The sequence below is a fragment of the Carlito syrichta genome, unplaced genomic scaffold (genome assembly GCF_000164805.1).
Source record: "Carlito syrichta isolate Samal-C Ts95f unplaced genomic scaffold, Tarsius_syrichta-2.0.1 Scaffold316228, whole genome shotgun sequence".
Classification (NCBI taxonomy): Eukaryota; Metazoa; Chordata; class Mammalia; order Primates; family Tarsiidae; genus Carlito; species Carlito syrichta.
Genome location: NW_007260324.1, coordinates 31,904 through 46,791, shown reverse-complemented (window position 1 = coordinate 46,791; position 14,888 = coordinate 31,904). Strand labels below are relative to the sequence as shown.

At 50.2% G+C, this 14,888-nt stretch overlaps 1 protein-coding gene across 7 annotated transcripts; it reads right to left on the bottom strand.

The window, feature by feature from the left end:
- Window positions 1-543: 543 nt before the first annotated feature.
- On the bottom strand, window positions 544-9,262 carry ARRB2 (arrestin beta 2). 7 transcript variants are annotated; one of them, XR_002481314.1, is made up of 15 exons: window positions 9,026-9,229; window positions 6,130-6,160; window positions 5,411-5,471; window positions 5,254-5,298; window positions 4,851-5,047; window positions 4,503-4,562; window positions 4,047-4,114; window positions 3,787-3,922; window positions 3,468-3,552; window positions 3,104-3,176; window positions 2,800-2,806; window positions 1,715-1,798; window positions 1,545-1,624; window positions 1,395-1,449; window positions 544-1,104 (listed from the first exon to the last, which is right to left on the bottom strand). XR_002481314.1 is itself a non-coding variant. In XM_021706952.1 (15 exons), exons 1-14 carry the CDS (start codon window positions 9,046-9,048, stop codon window positions 1,407-1,409), a joined length of 1,155 nt encoding a protein of 384 aa, XP_021562627.1. In that variant the 5' UTR covers window positions 9,049-9,262; the 3' UTR covers window positions 544-1,104; window positions 1,395-1,406. The 7 variants fall into 7 exon arrangements, 6 of the variants coding, with proteins under 6 accessions (XP_021562627.1, XP_008072149.1, XP_021562625.1 ...); XM_021706952.1 differs by having other exon boundaries at window positions 1,395-1,480; window positions 2,669-2,806; window positions 9,026-9,262; XM_008073958.1 differs by having other exon boundaries at window positions 2,669-2,806; window positions 9,026-9,262.
- Window positions 9,263-14,888: the final 5,626 nt, after the last annotated feature.

The window sequence follows — 14,888 nt, the reverse complement described above, 5'->3', positions numbered from 1 at the left end:
ATATCAAGTTTCGATGTTTACCTTGGATCACAGGCACAGCACAGTCATTCAATAAATATTTATTGATATCTTGTGTGTCAAGTGCTTTTTGGGTGCAGAAAAGAGACCAAGGACTGGGTATGGTGGCTCATGCCCGTAATCCCAGCACTTTGGGAGGCTGAGGTGGTAAGATTGTACGAATCCAGGAGTTCAAGACCGTGCTGGGCAACATAGCAAGACCCCCTCTATACAAAAAATAAAAAATATTAGCTGGGTGTTATGGCATGTGCCTGTAGTCCCAGCTACTCGGGAGGCTAAGGCAAAAGGATCACTAGAAAAACAAAACATAGAAAAGCTTTATGGAGGAGGTCGAGGCTGTGGTGAGCCGTGAGTGTGCCACTGCACTCCAGTGTGGGCGACAGAGCAAGACCCTGTCTCAAAAAGAAAACAAAAAGAAAAGAAAAGAAAGAAGAGACTGAGTCCTCACTCACAAGCTAACAGAATCATGATGGATGAGCACACTATATATTCTTTCTTTAAATGCTACAGAGAAAACACACACACTCATGCCTATTAAAAGGTTTATTTTCTTCTTTATGCTCAGAAACAAAGAAATGGCCTTGCCCCCCAAAGGGTCTCATCTTGAAGAAATGGGAGGCAGAGAGAGTGATAAGAGAGTGTTGGTGTGAGGTTAGAGATGTGGGAATTCTTCTCCCCTTTCCCTACTATCACTTCTCATTTCAGCATCCCCCACCACAAAATTTACATATGAACACAACTTGCCATCCACTGGGGGGCTGGAGAAGTAGAGCTGTAGTCAAAAACTTAATGCCCACGTTCAGCAAGAGATGAGTCCAGTGCGTATCTTTGGGGGCAGGGGAGAGGGAGTGAAGGGGTTGGTTGAGGAAGCTGCCAGATGGAGGGCAAGGGAGGAGAGGCTGGGACACTGTCCCCTCCCAACGACAATGGGGATCTTGGTCCTGCCCCTCCCTCTCCCAGCACCATCCACTGCCTTCTTCCAGCCCCCTTTCCTAGCACAATTGGTCATCATAGTCGTCATCCTTCATTCCCTTCAGCCGAAGCCGGGCAAAGTCCTCAAACACAATGTCGTCATCCGTGGTATAGCTTAGTGGTGGAAAGGAGGAGGGTGAGGTGAAGGCTCCCAACCCTTTTCTCAGTTTCCACTCTCTACCCTGCCCCCCACCCCCTGGGAAAGAGGTGTTACAATAGCAGTGGGACCAGGGGTATTTACAAGAAGGGACAAAGAAGAGGTAACAACAGGCTAAGCCATCTTGATTTGGTGCTTCCAGTACCCTGTCCCCCCCAAAATGAAACAATACAGGACGTATAAGGATAGGCTTGAGTGTTACAGGAATCTATCCTAAAGGGTCAAAGTAGGGGAATGAGTTTCTTACTTGGTATCAAATTCAATGAGGTTGGTATCCACAGGGACATCTGTTTCTGGAGCGGCTGAGGAGGATAGGGGATAGGTGGGTAGGTGCTAGAAGGGCCAGCTTTCCTCCACCAGCCCTGCTTCAGGCACTTGGCATGGGTGGCGTGCTCACCTGACTGGGGTCTGGGGAGGGTGATGTGGTCATGGGGCTTGGGGTGCATGAGAACAAAAGGCAGCTCCACAGAGACATCCCTGAGGAGGGGAAGAGGCATCATGAAGAGGACGATGACATGAGGCCAGAGGGAACCACTGTGACACCCCCAACCCCCCCACAACACTCACCCGCCTCGAGACACCACCAGCTTCACCTTGACCCTGTAGGACACCAGGATTCCCAGCACCTCCTTGTTGGCACCCTCCTTCACACTGCAATGGATGGTGGTGGGGAGTTGGACCAGAGTTCCTTGCTGGGTCACCTAGCCCATCTGGGGCTCCCGTCAGGATTCTGAGCAGGACCACACACCTGCACTAGCCTCCAGGGCCCCAGCAGCCTGTACGGTTATCACCGTAAGGTACGCCACAGCATGCCCCGGTCAGGACCCTCCCGTGGCTTCTCGTCTCACTGGCAGTAAAAGCTGCAGTCCTTCTCACCTAACAGCCCTGCACTGCCTTGCTCCCCATTAGCCCCTGGCCTCCCCTCCTACCGCTCTCTTTGTGCTTAATTTGTTCTCACCGTGATGCCCTCCTGGCCTGCTGTGTGTGGTTGTACAGTGAGAACCCTGAACAAAGGCGCCAGTGGAGGTAAAGCCCAACCCTTTATGACGCCGTGTACCTCCGGGGGTGCTCCTGCCCAAGGGCACAATGGCACCTCATAATTCCTCCAGCACTCTGGGCTGTCACATCCTGGAGTCTTTGTGCTTGTAGTTCTCTCTGCCTGAACACCCTTGCCCTGCATATCCATATTGCCTACTTCCTCTGGATCCTTACTCAAATTTCACCCCTGTATTAGGCCATCCTTAGCCACCCCATTTTAAATTAACACACCCTGCACTCCCATCGTCCCGTACTTTACATCTCCCTTCTCTGCCTTGCTTTTCTTCTTACCACTAAGCATGCTGTAAAGTTTACCATCGATCTGATTTGTCTATCCTCCCTCTCTTAAACCTGAGAGTTCTTTTCATCTCGTCTGTTCACTGATATGTCCCTGACACCTAGGACAGAGCCTGGCACACAGTCGGCACTGAATGAATGTGTGTTCCCTGGTCTGCAAGAGACCCCCCTCAGCCCCACCCTCACATGGTGCTGGAAGCCAGGTTGGTGTCCTCGTGCTTGAGCTTCCCATCCAGGGCAAGGCCACGCTTCTCCCGGTTGTCGCTGAGCAGTGGGGTTATGGTGTACACCTTACAGAATGTGGAACTGGGAGATACCTGGTCACTGGGGTGTGGGTACAAGAAAACATGTCTTTTGAAGAGGCAGGGCTGAGTGAGGGGCAGCCAACCATCCCCTAGCAGCATCTCAGACTCCCTTTGCTAGTCCTTTTTCTCTTGGGGCACAGGTCACAAGGGAGTAGGCTTTGGCTCTACCTGTACCAGAAAATTAACAACTCAGAGCTATCTGGCTGTGGAGGGAATGCCCTTTTAAGTAGAGATGGTTCAGGAAGAATTCCGCCTTCCACCTCACTTTCTACCCTTCTCCTCTAAGACTGGGTCCCAGGTCTGCTCTGATACTCACTCTTGTTCGAGCTGAGCCACAGGACACTTGTACTGGGCGGTGCTGAAGAGGCAGATGTCGGCATACTGTCTCACTGTGGGGCAGGGTGGGGTCAGGCAGCTCTGGACACAGCGCAAACTGTCACCATGTCACTACTCCAGACAGTGTGATGTGAGCTTCAGGCCCAGTACACTTGCCCTCCACCCCTCTGACACAGAGCCCTCCCTGAAGCAATAACCACCAGGGCGTGAGGTCCTTCTGGAACAACCTAAATTCTTTGAGCCCTGGTGAGTCTCCTGCATTGGGTATGGCCTGGGTTCAGATCACACCAGAAGCCACTTGTAATTCCCTCCCCCAGGATCTCCTTCCAACTCCCACTTCCTACCAGAGACTTTGATCTTCTTGACGGTCTTGGTGGAGTTGTTGGTGACGTGGACATTGACACTGAGAGGTTCCCCATGGTAGTATAGCTTTTGAGGGGAGGGAGTCATGTGAATTGGATCTGTTTGTCAGTGGTCTTATTATTAGTGTGTCCCTCAATACAGATACATTGCTCTGCCCCCGCTCTAAACCCAAGCCTATAGCAACTCTCCACACCCAGCTAAGGCAGCCTCCTTTAAAAATGACATCCGGACATGTGGCTTCACCCCTCCCCCACAGTCTGGCCTATATCGTGGCATCTGCGTCACCCTTTCACACCCCACCTCCTTGTCCAGGGAAGCCTCGAGGTGCAGAGACCGGTCAGACATGAGGAAGTGGCGTGTGGTTTCAGCTGAAGGCTGGGGGCCGGGTTTCTCTGGGGCAAACTGTACCTTTCGGATCACCAGTCGCACAGAGTTCCTGGGGTGGGGGAAAGGGGTAGGAGGGTCAGTCTTCAGACATTCAAACCCCTACTCCTACCTCCCACAGGTTCCTGGAAGCAGGGAAGGAATGATTATACCATAGAGGAGCTTACTTCCCTCACCTTTTGTGGCTTTTCTCTTCTAGTGATTTGGCACAGAAGGCTCGAATCTCAAAGTCTACACCGCAGGCCTTGGGAAGGGGAGAAAAGGCCACACTTACCCAAGTCTCCTGCTACCACCCACCATTTCTCTTCTTTCCGCCCCTCTTCTCTCCTCTTGGGCAGGGGCTCTTGTCCCATTTTGGTCTGAGGAGTGTAGGGGCTGAGTATTCCACCTCCTTAAGGCCTGGCACCTAGCAGAGGCTTGATCATGGCATTGGAAGGGAAGCCTCCATAACCACGCACATGCAGATCAAGAGCACAAGAGCAGGTCATGTGTGCACAGTGGCCACACCATACACTGCCACCCTCAGTCCCACCCTGGCTCCTGGACAGTTCACTCTCTAGCTCAGCTGTGTTCCCAGGCTCCTGCTGGACCCAGCTTTGCCCTATGAGCCCCCATAGCCATTCCTCCTGTACCTTTCCTGTGTCTTCTGGTCCTGGCTGCAGTGTGACGGAACAGGGCAGATTCTGGGGCATCTGAGGCAGAGGAAAGGGGAGGCTTCAGTTCTTCCAGGAAGCCCCCGGATCTTCCTCCCAATCTCAACATAAGAGGCTAGAACAAGGATTCACGGGGAAAAGAAAGGAAGAAGGAAGGGGCTCTAGGGAAGAGGCAGAGAGTCTAGGGCTTCCTGAATGCAGTATGACCTGAAGATCAAAGGGCCCCTGCCTCACTGTTTCTTCCAGATCTGCCTATAACAGGTGCCTCCCTCCCACCCCAAACACAGTCCCAGACCCCTTGCCCTCAGGGGGCGGGGGCATCCTCACTGTGAAAAAAAAAGGGTGGGCATGTTGGCCCAGCTTCCTCAGCAGCCGGTCCTGCAGGCGGGTGGGGGCCCGGGGTGGGTTGGGCATTGGGGGGAAGGCCTGGTAAGTGGCGATGAACAGGTCTTTGCGGAAGGACAAGCCCAGCACATCCAGGTCTTCGCGGCCATAGCGGAAGGCGCAGGTGAGGGTCACAAACACTGGCAAGGGAAGGCAAGGTGGGGTGGTCAGGAGCCCCCCTTCTCCAGCCCCCCAGTTCCCAGCAAGCCACTGCTCCTCCCTCAGTAGCATAAGACTTGAATCCTGGCTTCCACCTCAGCCTTCCATCTCTCTGGGGCACCCTTCCAATGCCAGCCCATTTCACTTCCCTACCTTTCCCGGGGCCCCCTGGACTTGAGGCCAGTACCTTTGCGGTCCTTCAAGTATTCAGGGTCCACAAGCACCACACCATCTAGGAAAGGGACACATGGGCTCATTTCCAGAAAGGGCCTCGGCCCCATTCCTGGGCCCAGAAACTTCTTTCCCTCTTAGAGGATGAGCTGTCCTCTTCTGGAAAAACTTACCTACAGGGTCCACTTTGTCCAGGTGATCTACAAAGTCCCGCTTGCCCAAGTACACGGTGAGCTGAGGATGTCAAGGGGTCACAGGGAAGATTGGGTAGGACGGTGACAAGGCATCAGAGCCCTCAAAAGTGGCTACCCTGACCCAGACTTCCCAGGCTGGACTATCAGGAAGAAGTTTCTCCGGTTTTCCTCCCAGTAGTGTTGGAAAGTGAGGGTGGTGGGGTTTCCCAGGCAGTTCAACCTTTAGGCTTTGTAGCTGCTCCCTAATCTTGCACACATCTGCCTACCAGTCAGGTGCGTGTGTGTCTGGTTCCCCAGAGAGGACTCAGCCCAACCAGCCAGTTAAGAGAGCAGCTGCCAGCCTCACTAGGTCCCCTTGAGAGGCTCTGGGATAAACAGGCCATAGCCTGGTGGGCTGTTAACTTTTCCCAGCCCCAAGCACCTTGGTTAGGCTCCTAAGAGGGCTACAGGCACAGGACTTGCTTCTGGCCTCCTCCCCTTTGGTCTAGTTTAGGGACCTAGGCCTGCCCCCACCCAGCCCTGTGGCTGGCTCAGGCTGAGCAACCTCTGCGGCAAGGGGCTTCAGGAGGGAAGGAAGTCAGCTCTTAGCTGTCACAGGAAGTGGGGAGCTAGGGGTTGGGGATCGTCTAGGGGTAGGCTGGGCTTTGTTAGGGCCCAGGGAAGGAGGGTCAAAAGGATAAGCACTGTGGGAGACTCACCTTGCAGTTAGGGCTCGACTTCTTGAAGACCCTAACAAAACAGAAAGGGAAACCCCACTGCCTCCCTCAGACTCAGCAGGGACCCCCAAACCAGGACCTTACCCCTCCCCAGCTTGAGAAGCAGAGCTCGCTTAGGACTCCTGGCTGGCGGCTGTGGGGCTTTGCCCAGTTCTACCCCATCCTGCTTTTTCCCCAGAAAGTCCTTAATATTCCCAACATGGCAGCCAGGGCAAACACCCCTTCTCTTGCCCTTGGCCTCACTAGTCCTCTTCACTCCACAGTAATGGCCACTGGGTGCCCTAGGAACCACCCAGGCTCTCCCCAGAGGCCACCTGAATAGGCAGGCTGCAGCAATGTCTGGGTAAGACCTAACCATCGTTCCATCAGCTTCAACAACAGCTAGAACACAAAGAAAAGCAATGGCTCTGGCCTTTGCTCCTAGCATGGTTTCTACCATAGGTACTGCCCAAGTTTGACCCTACTCCATTAAGCTCCAAATGTTCCCATCTCTGACTTCAGCAGCTTAAAAGCCTATCTGTCTTTCAAGGCCCAGCCTTTAAGAAGCAGACCCAACCCAGACCGTGGTCACACCTTGTTTATGTTTTAAATGTGGTGTGATAGCACGAAAGGGCACTTAGTTGTATATCATGTGTCTCTCTCCTTAGACTGTGAGCCTCAGAGACGTTATTCATTTAGACATCCCCAGCACAATGACAGCCATATGATGAAGCTGCTGCTGCTGGCTAACATAATAAGGTGAATACAATGTGCCAGCACTGTTCCAAGTGTTTTATGTGTGTTATCTCATTTAATACTCTTAACCAAATGACGGAGGCCCTAATATTCCTATTTTACAGGAGAAGAAACTTAGGCACAGAGAGGTCAAATATTTGTCTAAGGTCACAGAGAGCATAAATGGTGGAACTGAGAAATAAATGAAGGCAGCTGGGTCTGAGTCCATGCCCTTAGTCACTGAACTGTTGTTACACTAGCTGTTCATGGGTGGCATCAACAGTTTGTTGAATTGATGGGTATTCACTTCCCAGTTGCGAAACAATCTAAGCCTGGACTCCATCCATTGCTGGAAAGGTAGGGAAGTGTCTGATGACCCCAAGCTCTGGCCAATTATGAGCCTTTTCTTTGAGGTACCGCCACACTCCTTCTAATTCACTCTGCCTCAGCACCCTGGAAATGGTCCCCTTATAGCAGAAACTGAAATCCTGCCAACTGGCCCACCTCTCCTCCATCTCCACCACCCCATTTTCTACTATACCAACTTCCCTTGCCCCTTCTTCCCAGAATGCCAAGCTGTTCAAAGGTCATAAGGCAAAGGGTGTGGAGGCCCCCAGCCAACCCCAATCAATAAAGGAGAGTCAACAACAATGTGGTGGCAACCAGGATAAACTTCCTAGCTTTTGTACCAACTTGGGGGCTGACTGCTATGGTGTCATCCAGATTTTCCCTCCCATTTGCTTCTGGTTTTCTTCTTTGTCCCGGTGTTTCCTCCCATTAAGAGCCTTGGCAGAGGGCTGCGACAGCCATAGTCAGTTAGCCAATGGGAATGTGGCTCTGGGGCAGTTGCCTTGGAGCAGCTGTGGAGCACCTGGATCCTAACAGAGCCACCTCCTGCCAGGCTAGGGAGGAGCAGCAGCGTGCATATACTGAAGCTGGCCAAGGAGGTAGACTATGTGGAAGACCAGGGAGGTGCCCAATGAGGGGGATCAGCTGAAGCAGATGCCCCCTGACACTTCTTGCTATTCTCTTCATTTCCTGTGGCCCCAAATTTGATGGGGGTGGGGATGGTGAGGAGAATTGTGCCAAGTCAGCAGTCTCCCTTTGGTCCATCTGTCCCCCTCCCTGAACCACATAACGGAAATCAGGGGCCTCCCTCAAGTCAGCAACTTCCCCTTTCTCTGGGGTGTTTAAACCCTAATCTGGGACACCAGTCCTCTCTCTGAAATTCTCTGTTATTCATCTACTTGGTGCTCAGAAACCTGGGTTCTCATACTCTATGAAAAGTGGTACAGCTTATATGATGTTTTGCAGAACAAGTGACACCTCAGGATTAAGTCCTCATTCCTGATCCCCCTGGGTTAAGGCATACAGCTCCAGCCTTATCCTTTTTTGCTCCTGCTCCCCTGGGACTCAGGCATTCACCCCTGGCCCCTTGGGGGTGTTGAGTCACAGCAGGAAGTGGATTTTGCTAGAGACCAAAAAAGAGAACTCGGGGTGTCAGTGGAAGGAAAGAGCCTTGATTGCACAGAAAACATCCGGGGAGTGGATGCATGCCCAGGGCAGATACTGCCTCCCCCGATCCCCGGAGAGAGGTATACTGTCCAGTTTCAGGGAGGGTTGCCATGCACTCTGCTCCCCCAAAATGAAGATCTTGTTCCTAGCAACCCAGGGGAAGGAAGAAGTTTGGGAGAGGCGCTACCCGGCCCTCGGGACAGGTGTGGGCAGCCCGAGTGCCTGTGGGGTATTGGGCAGGAGGATTTCCGTGAGCTCGGCACGAGTCTAGAGGGGATTCCCCCTCCCAGCATCCAGCATCCAGCCTCCGGTACATGACCCCTCCAGGCCGGCCACCTGCTTCTCCTTCCTCGCCCCTGCATCTCAGTCTGCACGAGAGAACCCAGTAGTCTGGCCCCCACATCCCTACGAGAAGCCCAACACCGGGTTTCTGATCCCCTTCGGGCCTCGCTTACTGCAGGGGCCGGGGCACGCGCCCCCCGCCACCATTATCCTCGAGGTCCTACGCGTGCGGCCCCGGATGCCTGTCCCCTAGGGACCCATGCATCCGGCCCCCAGAGTCTCTCCCCCGTGTCCTTGTCTGGGGACCATGCCAGCACCCGTCCCGAGCCGCCGCCCATGCCCCGCGGCGTGGCCCCACCTCCCTTACCTGGTCCCGGGTTTCTCCCCCATGGTGCGCGCGCCCGCCGCCCGGCGCCCGCTTGGTTCGCGGCTCGCTCGCAGCCTCCTCGCCCGCTGCCAAGTCCCTGCTCCTCCCCGCACCACCGCGCACGCGCGCCCTCCGTGCTGTCTCCTCTTTCCCCTCCCCTCCCCTCCGGCCCTCCCTCTGGTCCCGGGGAAGTGGGGTCTGATGCGTCAGCTACCCGCCCTCTCCTCACAGACACGCTTGGTGATTGGCTCCGCCCCCCACCCCTCCATGCTCCCTCCCCGGGGAGTCCTCCTCCTGCTCTTCCCGCCTATCCCTCTGCCCCTCCGCAACCCTTAGAAGCTGATTGGACCCCCTCAAACGGAGGCGCCTGCCTTCCAGGAGACTAAAGCCCTCCGATTGGTTCCTGGCATCCAGAACACTGCAGGGGTCTCCTCCCTTTTGTTTGCTTTCTTAGTGGCGGTGGAGGCGACAGGGGTGGTGGGGGCGATGGAATTGGCTCAAGCAGAGTCTGGGAAGGAGGATGAGGGGATGCGCACGTGGGTGAGAGGTTCCAGTTGCGTGATGCTTGTTTCATTGAGCGCCGCTCACCCGCTCACCTCACAGTTTGCAGTCTTCTTTGGCCCGCCCTTGTGCTTCTTTATTGTGGAGTGTCAGCTCCCCCTGGTGTCTGTTATTGATCTTCTCAGGACTCCCTTTTCTAATTTCTCTATCCATCTCCTTCACCCACCCATCCCAGCTATCATCCACCTACTCATCCATCCCTCCATCCAGGCCTATTTTGTGCTATTCACTATGCCAAGCATAGGGGGCACACATGAATAACCATGGCCCCTGCCTTCCTAGTATAATTGAGACACGTAAGTAGGTATTATGATCCCAGGAATGCTATAATAGAGTTATGACTCAGAAGACAAAGCATCTAACAGCGCTTGGCCAGAGCGGAGGTGGAGGGAGTGCAAGCTGTCTGGAGAACATTTGAGGACAGTCTTTCTGAAGGATGGGCAGAACTTGAGAAAGGGCATTCCAAAGAGAGAGAAAGGCAAGGCACATCTTGTTCTGGAGAGTTGGTGGGGAGGGCAGGAGAAAGAAGGCTGAAGAGGAAGACCGGAACAGGTTGTGGAGGATTTTGTATAGCAGGAGAAGGAATGAGACTGAGGAGAGCTCTGGAGAAGGGCACATGGAACCAGTAGTGATTTTTTTAAGGGAAGAGGTAGATGATGAATTTTCTCTTTTTAGAAGATAATTCTGGGCCGGGCTAGCTGGCTCAGTCTGTAATCCCAGCACTTTGGGAGGCCGAGGTGTGTGGATTGCCTGAACCTGCGGGTTCGAGACCCGCCTGGGCAACTTGGCAAGCCCTCATCTCTACAATAAATCAAAAGGTAGCTGGGCGTGGTAGTGTGTGCCTGTAGTTCCAGCTACTTGGAAGCCTGAGGCGGAAGGATTGCCGGAGCCCAGCAGATTGAGACTGCAGTGGCCGGGAGCGGCCACTGCATTCCAGTCTGGGTGACAGAGTGAGACTCCAACTCAAAAAAAAAAGAAGATAATTCTGGGCAAGATGGAGGGTGAAAGGAGTTGGGCAGAACTGTTGATAAAACCAGCCAAGAGAAAATGATGAAGGATAGAGTGGAAAGGAAAAGAAGGGTTGGACTGAATGAAGAGTCATTTCTGGGGTAAAACTGGCTGGACTTGGGAGGAGTTCAGTCAATGGATAACTGCTATTTCTGGACTTATGAAGCCAAGGGATTCTTTTTCTATCTCTTTCTCCACACTCTTCTCATCTTCCCCAAATGAACTAACTTCACATATCTCCCTCTACTTTTCCATGCAAAAAAAATGATATACTCAAGACAGTTTCTGAGATCATCTGTGATGTTCAAACACAGGCTTTGTCCTCCAACCGACACCTCACCATCCCTCAGTTCTATCACCACCTTCTAAGCTTTCACATTTTTTAGAGCTTTAGATCATGAATTTCATTTAGACTCATGAATCACTTTTATCCAAATTTGACTTTGATCAAAGGGTCTTGAGTAGAGTATAATGAGATCTATATCTAAAGTGTTGTTGGGATTGAAAGACATGGCATAAAATCAACTGTATTAAAGGATACTAATATAAACACAACTTCAGAAAGATCTTTTTTTTTTTTTTGAGTTAGAGTCTCACTCTGTCATCCAGATAAGTGCAGTGGCTGCTCCCGGCCACTGCAGCCTCGACCTGCTGGGTTCCGGCGATCCTTCCACCTCAGCCTTCCAAGTAGCTGGAACTACAGGCGTATGCTACCACACCCGGCTAATATTTGATTTTATTGTAGAGATGAGGTCTCACCAAGTTGCCCAGGTTGGTCTCGAACCCGAGGGCTCAGGCAATCCGCTCACCTCAGCCTCCCAAGGCGTGGGATTACTGGCTGAGCCACCGAGCCCAGCTGCAGAAAGATCTTAAAGAAGGCCAGAAATAGAGAGATACACCATATCTTGGGTTGGGAAAAATATCACTATAACGATGTCATTTTCCCCTAAGTTGTCTATACATTTAATATCAAATGAAAATAAATGAAATTTGGGGGAGATCTTGATTCTAAACAAAATCAAAAGAATCAACCTTTTAGTATAATCTGGGAAATTCTGAAAAAATAAGAGTAAAGTAGGCACTTATCTTACCAGGTAAGATAATTTATTATGTTATAAAAATTAAAATTGTGTTACTGATACAATAATATTAAATAGGCCAGGCGCAGTGGGTCACACCTGTAATCCTAGCACTTTGGGAGGCAGAGACAAGAGGATTGCCTGAGCCCAGGAATTCAAGACCAGACTGGGCAACATGGCAGACCTCATCTCTAAAATAAGTAAAAAAAAAAAAAATTAGCTGAGCATGGTGGTGCATGCCTGTAGTTCCAGCTACTTGGAAGGCTGAGGAGGAAGGATTGCCTAAGCCCAGCAGGTTGAGGCTGCAGTGGCTGTGAGCATGCCACTGCACTCCAGCCTGGGCAAAAGAGTGAGACTCTGACTTAATAATAATAATAATAATAGTAAGTAGAGCAATGAAACAGAATGGTTAGTTCAGATACAGACCCATGTGTAGCACCAGTGGCCAGTACAGAAATAATGACATATTCACAAAATAGGGTTGGTACAATTGGTTATCTATTGGGGGAAAAATTAGATCTTTATCTCATGTCTTAAATCAAGTTGAGTTAGACCAAAGATCTAGGCTGGGCATGGTGACTCATGCCTATAATCCCAGCACTTTGGAAGACAGAGGCAGGAGAATTGCTTGAGCCCAGGAGTTCAAGATCAGTCTGGGCAACATAGCAAAACTTTGTCTCTATTTTATAAGAATTAAATAAATAAATTTAAAAAATTAAAACAATTAAAAAATATTTAAGTACACAGAATAAACTATAAAACTATTAGAAGAGGCCGGGCATGGTAGCTCATGCCTGTAATCCTAGTACTTTGGGAGGCAGAGGTGACAGGATTGCCTGAGTTCACGGGTTTGAGACCAGTCTAGGCAACACGGCGAGACCTTGCCTCTACAATAAATCAAAAAATTAGCCAGGTATGGTGGCGCACGACTGTGGTTTCAGCTACTTGGAAGGCTGAGGTGGAAGGATCACCTGAGCCCAGCAGTTTGAGGCTGCAGTGGCCGTGAGCATGCTACTGCACTCCAGCCTGGGCAACAGAGTAAGACTCCAACTTAAAAAAAAATTAGAAAAAAATACAGAATATATATTTTTTTAATTTTGGGCGTTTGGGGAAGTCCTTCCAAGATATCAAACTTCAGGACTACATGTAGTAAAGCTAACATTTTGTAGTATTCACTCTGTGCTAAAGATGGTTACAAGCACTTTACAAACATCAACTCATGTAATCCTCATTACCCTATGAGTTAAGATTCTATAATTACCCTTATTCTATGAAGAAATGGAGGCACAGTTTAGTAACCTACAAGGTCACACAACTAGTAAGAGGCAGAGCTTGTGTTTGAACCCAACAGTCTAGCTCCAGAGTCTGTGCTCTTAATTACATTCTTAGAAAGACTGAGATTTAAAAAACCCAAACAAAAGAAAAAGACAAATTGGTAGAAATGCTTGCAACATGTATAACAGACAAAAATAATTTCCCATATCTACAGCATTCCTACAAATTAATAAGATAAAGACAAATAACCAAATAGGAAAATGGGTAAAGAACATGAAAAGATAATTTAAAAGGGGAAATAGAAATGTCTACTAAACATATGAAAAGTTACTCCATTTTATTAATGATCAGGGAAAACAAGTTAAAAGAAGGAGATATTTTTTATTATCCAGACTGACAAAATTTAAAAAGATAAATAAAGTTAGTATTAAGATGGTGTATAAGGTATAGAGCACTATACTACATGGTTGGCAAGGGTGTACATTGATGCAAACTTTCTTTCTTTTCTTTCTTTTTTTCTTTCACAATCATGGCCACCGCAGCCTTGACTTGCTGGGCTCAGGTAGGTGATCCTTCCGCCTCAGTCTTTCAAGCCACTGGAACCACAGGCGTGCGCTATCACACCTGGCTAATTTTTCAATTTACTGTAGAGCTGAGCTCTCACCAAGTTGCCCAGACTGGTCTTGAACCCCTGGGCTCAGGCAATCCTCTTGCCTCTGCCACTGTTAGGTTAAAATATCTCCCAGCCTCCAAAATGTTAGGTCAGGCCCATCAAGGTGGGGTGTGTGATCCAGTGTCACGTGAAAGATGCAAAGAATTGCACAAAAGTTAGATTGGAAAATATAGTTTATTCAGAAAATAAATGAGAGAGAGACTCACCACCCTAAGGTAGGGGAGGGGGCCAAAGCTTAGGAAAACATGACCTGGCCATAGCTCAAAGAACACATGGCCAGACCACAGCTTAACAAGGCCATGGTGACTGCTGTTTGAAGTTGAATGCCTTTTAACTTTCCCTTTGACGGAGGCAGGTCGTTAAGGTGATTGGGTAGTGGTCTGCTCCCCATCATCATGGAGGGGAGGTAAGCACAGATACTGACATCAGGTGAAGTCACATGATTGCTGCCATGGTGATGGGGTCTGTCTGTGTCATGAAGGTCATGAAGGGCTGATTAGGTTAGCTTGGGTCTTATGGGTGGAGGCAAATACTTGAAAAAAAAAGCTAATTCATACAAAATAAACTGAGGAGGCTGTTGTAAAACAATTATCAATAGCTATCTCTGAGAAACCGGTTCTGTCCTTTGCTAGTGATTAGAGAGTAAATAAAAGTGAACTGCTAGCTAGGCGTGGTGACTTATGCCTATAATCCCAGCACTTTGGGAGGCTGAGGTGAGAGGATTGCCTGAGCCCAGGGGTTCAAGACCAGCATCTACAATAAATCCAAAAATTAGCTGGGTATGGTGGCACATGCCTGTAATTCCAGCTACTTGGAAGGCTGAGGCTGAGCCCAGCAGGTGGGGGCTGTGGTAGCTGTGAGTGTGTCACTGCACTCCAGCCTGGGTGACAGTGAGACTACAACTCAAAAAAAAAAGTGAACTTCTAGAGGAACATGACAATTAGGCAATGTTAAAATGGCTGCTCATTGGGTATATTGACTCCATGTTATGTCCTTTCAGCCACTCAAAGTGCTGGGATTACAGGCATGAGCCACCACACCTAGCCAATGCAACTTTTTAAAGAGCATTTTGTCAATTCCTAGACATTCTCTTTCACTCACGCTCATTTATTTATTCACTCAACAAATATTTATTTGGTGCCTGTTTGCCGAAGACCAGTTCCAGCCGGTTCAGGGTACCCCAAAGGTGGAGACGGCATCGGCAACTGGGGGGAAGAAGAGAGAAAGGAAAGAGACTGGACTCCAGTCTAGTGCAGAAGTGAATGAG